Source organism: Pygocentrus nattereri, chromosome 5, assembly GCF_015220715.1.
Source record: "Pygocentrus nattereri isolate fPygNat1 chromosome 5, fPygNat1.pri, whole genome shotgun sequence".
NCBI lineage: Eukaryota > Metazoa > Chordata > Actinopteri > Characiformes > Serrasalmidae > Pygocentrus > Pygocentrus nattereri.
In genome coordinates, this window is record NC_051215.1 from 30001 (window position 1) to 39107 (window position 9107).

A 9107-nucleotide genomic window follows, 5' to 3' on the forward strand; every position below is an offset into this window, starting at 1 on the left:
AGATACAGAGAGAGAGATAGAGAAAGAGAGATACAGAGAGAGAGATACAGAGAGAAAGAGAGAGAGAGAGAGATACAGAGAGAAAGAGAGAGAGATACAGAGAGAAAGAGAGAGATGATACAGAGAGAAAGAGAGAGAGAGATACAGAGAGAGAGAGAGATACAGAGAGAAAGAGAGATAGAGAAAGAGATACAGAGAGAAAGAGAGAGAGATACAGAAAGAGAGAGAGATACAGAGAGAAAGAGAGAGATGATACAGAGAGAAAGATAAAGAGAGATACAAAGAGAAAGAGAGATAGAGAAAGAGATACAGAGAGAAAGAGAGAGAGAAAGAGAGAGAGATACAGAAAGAGAGAGAGAGAGAGAGACACAATAATCACTGTTTATCTTCTGAGAATTTAAAACGGATAAATACAGTGAATAAATAAATCAGAGTGAATCATAAACACAACTCTAAAGATTTCCTAAACACGTGGGAAGAGCTGCAGAGGGTTTTTAATAAGTTTTTAGTAATGAAAGTGCAGCAGATAAATATGAAAGAAAACAGGTGAAATATTTACATTAAGCTGTGAGATTCTAGTCTTTACTTTAGTCTTGAGATGAATACAGTAAATGAAAATAAATAGAACAGGACAGAAACGGCAGAACCAGCTCTGATCCGATTTGAGCAGATGTTTCCGTTTCACTGCATTTCTTTTATTCGCAGTGATTCACAGATAAACGGACGAGATCAGCAATCAGTGTTTACAGCGAGTGAGGTTCTTCTGCGAGTCTCCGTCAGTCTGTCCATGTAGACTCAATGTTTTGTGCATCTTTGCAGAGGGTTAAATCGTCTTCAGCAGTACGTCGGTTTGGTCTCAGCAGGGTGGTCTCCGTCCCACCAGTCTCCTCCCTGAAGCTCCCCCAGGATCTCCTGCAGGGAGAGCGCAGGCAGCTCAGGAACCGGGCCATGATAGGCACTTCTCTCCTGCTGGTCTTCGGCTCCGGCCGCTTTGGGTCTCTGACGACAGAAGGGGCCGGAGGCCGGTGGAGAACGGTCCTGACCCTCGTCCCAGCAGCATGAATCCAGGGGCTGAAGAGCGGAGGGTGGGGGGCAGTAGAAGGCCTGACCGGAGCTGGAGCTGAAGGACAGAAATCTGAAAAGGACAAATATAAGAGATATAAACTAGACTTAAGATCCTTTCACTAATAATGTTGCTCTATGCAGTGGGCAGTATGTGGTGTGAGTGTATACAGACACAATGTCATAGTATTCAGTGTTCAGTGTTCAGTATGCAGTGTCCTTCCAAAGAAAGCATATAAGTGACCCTCAATCATACCTGTGAGCCCAGTTTGGGGTCACCTGTTCAGAGGTGACGAGCGAGGGGCTGCAGCGGGGGTTGATGGACCTGAGCTGGTGACCGTACGGAGCTCCGTAGCCTGAATCATCACAGACACTGGAGGAGGGTGGAGAACAGCGCGTGTAGTCACAGTCCTCCTTCGTCTCCTCTTTAATCGGGCCGGGGTACGTGAGCGGTAGTGGAGGTGGCGAGGGTAGAGTGGACGTGCTGACCTCTTTACTGGTCACACATGGTTGAGCCGACAGACTCCGAGTGCCTCCGTAAGACCGTGAAACAGCGTCCGTCTGCCACAGAGATTTTTTACCGCTCTTACACTTTAACGTTCTAGCTCTTCTGTTCTGGAACCAAACCTGCAGAGGAATGAGGACGAGACAGTGACATATGATCACACAAGAATACAGTGCTGAGGTCAGAAGAGCCGCCTCACTGCTCAGATCGGACAACTTCAGTTAGAAGGTTCAGGTTAATCATTTTCCTATGACATCCTGCAGAACACAGTCAGAACATTAGCTGCTATCTGAGTTTCAGCCTCATCTGTTTATACACTGAACAGTGGCATCATCTCAGAGCAGCTCGAGCAAACACAGGTGATACACCTATCAGGACTATCAGGAGCAGCTCTGATTTAAACGGCACTGCGAGAGACGCTGCTCACTGCAGAAAGTGCTGTCTTGTCAGGTGAAATGATTTGAAATCTAGTCTGTGTAACCAGTGGTGTTAGTTTATTACATGATTACTTCACTGATTTCTAGATAGGGTTGTTTTAGATGTTTGACCTTATATAATATAAGACATTAACTAGATTTAAGATCATTTCAATTGACAATACAATGTTTGTAGTGTGCAGTGTGTGGTATGCAGTGTAGTGCAGTGTGTGGTGTGCAGTGTGTGTAGTGTGCAGTGTGTGGTGTGTGATACACAGTGTGCAGCGTGTGGTATGCAGTGTGCAGTGGTGGAGAATCTTTGGGGCTCCAATGAATCACAGTTGTTACGACTATGAAGAGATATAAAGTGTTAATCACTGCAGTGAAATGATGTCCTGACACGTGAAATGAGAAATATCATTATAATTGATATAAAATGTAAATTATATTATTATTATATTATCGGGGGTCCCGTGTAATCTGTCTGCACACTCTCACTCCATAGCGGCGCTGATGTTTCAATATCAGTAAATATCTGTTCTATCAGCTGTTCTCCTGTAGAGTCTGTAGTAACTGAGATCTTCCTCGTCTCCTCTTCTGTAGAGTCTCTGTTCTAGCGCGGTTCTGCGCTCTTCCTCACAGTAACTGAGATCTTCCTCGTCTCCTCTTCTGTAGAGTCTCTGTTCTAGCGCGGTTCTGCGCTCTTCCTCACAGTAACTGAGATCTTCCTCGTCTCCTGTAGAGTCTCTGTTCTAGCGCGGTTCTGCGCTCTTCCTCACAGTAACTGAGATCTTCCTTGTCTCCTCTTCTGTCGAGTCTCTGTTCTAGTGTGGTTCTGCGCTCTTCCTCACAGTAACTGAGATCTTCCTCGTCTCCTCTTCGGTCTTCAGTGTGAGGAATGAGGAACAGTCACTCTTCACTCCAATCTCTTGGGAAACTGGGCGAGTTTTCCGGTTTTCAGATCTGCTGCAACTCATTGGAAAGTTTTTCAGAGGAATCCGGGCAGAGTTACGTTTTCTAGACTATGAAGGACCGACTGGGTGAACCAGTCTGCTACAGCACCACCCTGAGGCAGAGCAGAGCTGCAGCTGTAGTTAGTTAAGACCACTAAAGACAGAAACTGATTGTGGGGGAAGATAAACAATCAGCTTCACTGAGTCTGGATTTGAACGTCTATTTTTCATCTAACGTCTAACAGACAGCAGGTTCATAATAAGTTTATTTTCAGGGACCCCCAGATTTTTTATTTTGAGACATTTCAGGGGTCCAAGAGGTTAATTAGGTGGTCCAAAACCCCCCAGGACCCTCTGTACTTTGCATTCTCTCTGTAGGAATGTTAAATGATTACTCAGCTAATTTCTCACCATGTTTGGCTTATTTTTAGTCATTTGGTGAAACACCGTTGATGCTCTGGTGGATGATTTGATTTTTAAGCAATGTTTCCTGAAACAAGAAGAGTTATAAGATCATTTCAGCCTCAGTGTTGCCATGTTGACCTCTGACCTCACCTGTATGCGAGACTCGGGCAGGCCAGTGGTCTGCGAGAGGCTCTCTCTCAGGCTGATTCCTGGGTAAGGGTCCGACTCAAACGTGGCTCGCAGAAGCTCCACGTGTTCTTTAGAGAAGCTGGTCCGTTTCCTGCGGCTGGCTCCTCTGGATACTCCTCCGCCCACGCAGACCTGCTGAGGAGCTTCTGCAGGACACAATGACCCATCAGAGCTGCAGATGATCAATAATGTCACTGATAGAGTGAAAACATCCCTCGCCTGAATATCAGATGCCACCGTTGTGGTTCAGAGATAAGGGTCTGATAACGAAGCGCAACAGAGGCTGAAACTGTGCTTTCATTCAGTCTGTAGTTCATCTCCGTCTGAAGCCCTTTCCAATTTTTAACTACAATCAAAAGTTTGTATAAATAAATATTTGTTACTACTATTATTGTTATTATTATTATTATTATTATTATTATTAAAATCAAACAAACTCTGCAGGCCAGTAAATAATAATAATACACTATTATCATCATGAACTGTTATAATATGAACTATTACAATATTATTGTTACACACTAATGCAGAACAAACTGTTATTGCAGTGTTATGACAGTGTTGTTGTGCTTACAGTGGTGAGGGTGGTGTGCAGTGCAGGTCAGAGGTGTTTGGTTGTCTGAACAGTCTGAGCTGCTGTACTTTAGTTCTGACTGAACAATGAAATTTAAAGACTGTTTGTTTTAAAGCTGTAAAATCTGTGAGAAATGCCCTGATTTACCGCTGCTGTCGGCTCTGTACATGCTGCTCTCTCAGGCCTTCCTCAGCACCTGCTGATAATCCTTCTGGAGAACCACTCCTTCTGAAGAACCGCTCCTTCTGAAGAACCACTCCTTCTGAAGAACCACTCTTACTGAAGAACCGCTCTTACTGAAGAACCGCTCCTTCTGAAGAACCACTCTTACTGAAGAACCACTCCTTCTGAAGAACCGCTCCTACTGAAGAACCGCTCCTTCTGAAGAACCACTCCTTCTGAAGAACCGCTCCTTTTGAAGAATGACTCCTTCTGAGGAACCGCTCCTTCTGAAGAACCGCTCCTTCTGAAGAACTGCTCCTTCTTTTGCTGCTTTCAGACAGTTTGGTGTTTGACCCCTCCTGACCCCCTTTATACCTGCAGCCCTGGACCGTATCCCATGATTCCTCACTCCTTCCACAGGAGCACTTACTGAGTGATATGGGGGGTTGATAGGAGATTTGATGGTGGGGGGGGGGGGGGGTTGGGGGGGTTGTGGAGGGTCCGATCTTTGGTGTGTCCTCCATCACACAGCATGAACCACAGAACTAAAGCTAAATATTCACTTCTGTTACTCGTCATTCATTAAAGAGTAGATTGAATCGCATCAAAAAGTCATAATTAACTGTTTTAACAGAAATTTCTGTTGGTCTTTTATAAGAGCATCTGTCAGTGTTTGTTTACTTACTTATTTACTTACCTATTTGTTTGCTGTGCCTGTTCTAAAAGTAAAGTAAAAATGTTTGTATGTGTAAATGTAAATAATCAGCTCTGTTTTTGGAAATGTGACTGAAAGTAGTGGAATGTTTGATAAACGGTGTAAAAGGTGTCGGGAGGTAATTTAGAGCTTATTTGCTGAACCGTTAATCACTCAGACCTGCGCTGCGTTCATGATCAGTCAGCTTTATTGTTCTCGATCTGCAGTCAAACATTTTAATCAACAGAACAATAGACTGTAAATATGAGCTCACAATAGTGAAGCTCCTAAAGGCTCCCAGGACCTTTTAATCTCTCCTGCACTTCATCAGGAGAGAGAGAGAGAGATAGAGAGAGAGAGAGAGAGAGAGAGAGACAGACAGAGGATACAGAGAGAAAGAGAGAGAGAGAGAGAGACAGAGGATACAGAGAGAAAGAGAGAGAGACAGACAGAGGATACAGAGAGAGAGAGAGAGGATACAGAGAGAGAGACAGACAGAGGATACAGAGAGAGAGAGAGAGAGAGAGAGACAGACAGAGGATACAGAGAGAAAGAGAGAGAGAGACAGACAGAGGATACAGAGAGAGAGAGAGAGAGAGAGAGAGAGAGAGAGAGAGAGGATACAGAGAGAGAGAGACAGACAGAGGATACAGAGAGAAAGCGAGAGAGAGAGAGAGAGACAGACAGAGGATACAGAGAGAGAGAGAGAGACAGACAGAGGATACAGAGAGAGAGAGAGAGACAGACAGAATACAGAGAGAGAGAGACAGACAGAGGATACAGAGAGAGAGAGAGAGGATACAGAGAGAGAGAGAGAGACAGACAGAGGATACAGAGAGAAAGAGAGAGAGAGACAGACAGAGGATACAGAGAGAGAGAGAGAGAGAGAGAGAGAGAGAGACAGAGATATTGCCACCAAAAGGACGGCGTTCTTCTCTCAGGAGTGTGGAGTGAGACAAGGGCGCTGCCTAAGCCCAACTCTATTCAACATTTATATTAATGAACTGACCACAGCTTTAGAGTGCTCTGCAGCACCCGGTCTCACTCTGCAGCACCCGGCCTCACTCTGCAGCACCCGGCCTCACTCTGCAGCTCCCGGCCTCACTCTGCAGCACCCGGCCTCACTCTGCAGCACCCGGCCTCACTCTGCAGCTCCCGGCCTCACTCTGCAGCACCCGGCCTCACTCTGCAGCTCCCGGCCTTACTCTGCAGCACCCGGCCTCACTCTGCAGCACCCGGCCTCACTCTGCAGCTCCCGGCCTCACTCTGCAGCACCCGGCCTCACTCTGCAGCACCCGGCCTCACTCTGCATGACTCAGAAATCAAGTTCCTGCTCTATGCAGATGACCTGCTCCTGCTGTCCCCCACAGAGCAGGGCCTACAGCAGAACCTGGACCTGCTGGAGCGGTACTACCAGACCTGGGCCCTGGCAGGAAACCTGAAAAAGACCAAAACAATCATTTTCCAAAACAGATCCAGATCTCAGGGAAACACACCCTGCTTCACTTTACGGACACACAGATTAGAAAACTGTACAGAGTTCAGTAATTTAGGGTTGAAGATCAACTCAACTGGAAACTTCAGTCCAGCAGTGAATGAGCTGAGAGAGAAGGCACGCAGGGCTTTTTACACAATCAAACGACAAATTCACTGTCAAATACCGATTCAGATCTGGCTCAGACTGTTCCAATCAGTCATAGAACCCATCCTCCTGTATGGCACTGAGGTCTGGGGGCCACTCTCAAACCTAAACTTTGACTCCTGGGACAAACACCCAGTATAAATCATCAATACACTGAATTCTGTAAAACATCCTGCAAGTTCACAGCAGAACAGCGAACGACGCCTGCAGAGCTGAATTAGGCCAATTCCACTGCTCACAATCCAAAAGAGAACCATTAAATACTGGCTACACCTAAAACCAGTGACCCCCACTCAGACCCACTCCCAACGCCCTGCAATGCCAAGAGCTGAGCAAAGAGAAGAGCCCCTCACACAGCCTGTAATACACACACACACACACACACACACACACTAACACTGTTACCCATCAGGACCAGCCTGTAACACACACACACACACACACACACACACACACTAACACTGTTACCCATCAGGACCAGCCTGTAATACACACACACACTAACACTGTTACCCATCAGGACCAGCCTGTAATACACACACACACACACACACTAACACTGTTACCCATGAGGACCAGCCTGTAATACACACACACACTAACACTGTTACCCATCAGGACCAGCCTGTAATACACACACACACTAACACTGTTACCCATCAGGACCAGCCTGTAATACACACACACACACACTAACACTGTTACCCATGAGGACCAGCCTGTAATACACACACACACACACACACACACACACTAACACTGTTACCCATCAGGACCAGCCTGTAATACACACACACTAACACTGTTACCCATCAGGACCAGCCTGTAATACACACACACACACACACTAACACTGTTACCCATGAGGACCAGCCTGTAATACACACACACACACACACACACACACACACACACACTGTTACCCATCAGGACCAGCCTGTAATACACACACACTAACACTGTTACCCATCAGGACCAGCCTGTAATACACACACACACACACTAACACTGTTACCCATGAGGACCAGCCTGTAATACACACACACACACACACACACACACACACACTAACACTGTTACCCATCAGGACCAGCCTGTAATACACACACACACTAACACTGTTACCCATCAGGACCAGCCTGTAATACACACACACACTAACACTGTTACCCATCAGGACCAGCCTGTAATACACACACACACACACACACACACACACACACACACACACACACACTAACACTGTTACCCATGAGGACCAGCCTGTAATACACACACACACACACACACACACTAACACTGTTACCCATCAGGACCAGCCTGTAATACACACACACACTAACACTGTTACCCATGAGGACCAGCCTGTAATACACACACACACACACACACACACACTAACACTGTTACCCATCAGGACCAGCCTGTAATACACACACACTAACACTGTTACCCATCAGGACCAGCCTGTAATACACACACACACACACACACACACTAACACTGTTACCCATCAGGACCAGCCTGTAATACACACACACACACACACACACACACACACTAACACTGTTACCCATCAGGACCAGCCTGTAATACACACACACACACACACTAACACTGTTACCCATCAGGACCAGCCTGTAATACACACACACACTAACACTGTTACCCATCAGGACCAGCCTGTAATACACACACACACACACACACACACTAACACTGTTACCCATGAGGACCAGCCTGTAATACACACACACACACACACACACACACTAACACTGTTACCCATCAGGACCAGCCTGTAATACACACACACACACACACACACACACACACACACACACACACACACACACACTGGTGATCTCTGGTTTTATGGCTCTCTGCACAGACATTAAAGCTATTTTATACCGTTCCCTCCACTGGGGGGCTTCATTACAGTTTCAGTAATTTCCCAGCAGAGGAAGGAGCAGCAGAGGGCGCTCACGAGCAAGTCCTTGGTGAATGGGAGTAAATGGAGCTCAATGGCTAAAAACGAGAAGTTCAAATAGTCTCTAATCACTGAACCAGAACTTTCCTTTCATTTCAGACAGTAGAAGAACGAGTTTCACTACAAACAGACAATGTTTCCTTTTACTACAGTAAACGGGTTTTACTGCTACTGACCGCTGATTGGGTAGCGTTACTGCTACTGAACTCCTCCTTATCCTCTACCCCCTAGTCCCTCCTCACAATCCCAAAGTCCCTCCTCCCAGTCCCATAAGAACTTTCTCGTCCTTATTCTCTAGTCCTTATTACATATTCCCTATCCCCTAGTCCCCCCTCCTTATCCCCTAGTCCCTCCTCCCTAGTCCCTAACCCCTAGTCCCTCCTGCCTATCCCCTAGTCCCTCCTCCCTAGTCCCTATCCCCTCCTGCCTATCCCCTAGTCCCTCCTCCTTATCCTAGTCCCTCCTCCCTAGTCCCTCCTGCCTATCCCCTAGTCCCTCCTCCCTAGTCCCTCCTG

At 46.4% G+C, this 9107-nt stretch overlaps 1 protein-coding gene across 1 annotated transcript; it reads right to left on the minus strand.

Annotated features, from left to right (window-relative positions):
- Positions 1–780: 780 nt before the first annotated feature.
- On the minus strand, positions 781–4412 carry mxtx1 (mix-type homeobox gene 1). The gene is made up of 4 exons (XM_017688895.2): positions 4252–4412; positions 3492–3676; positions 1319–1689; positions 781–1135 (listed from the first exon to the last, which is right to left on the minus strand). Exons 1-4 carry the CDS (start codon positions 4271–4273, stop codon positions 835–837), a joined length of 879 nt encoding a protein of 292 aa, XP_017544384.1. The 5' UTR covers positions 4274–4412; the 3' UTR covers positions 781–834.
- Between the last annotated feature and the right edge of the window lie 4695 nt (positions 4413–9107).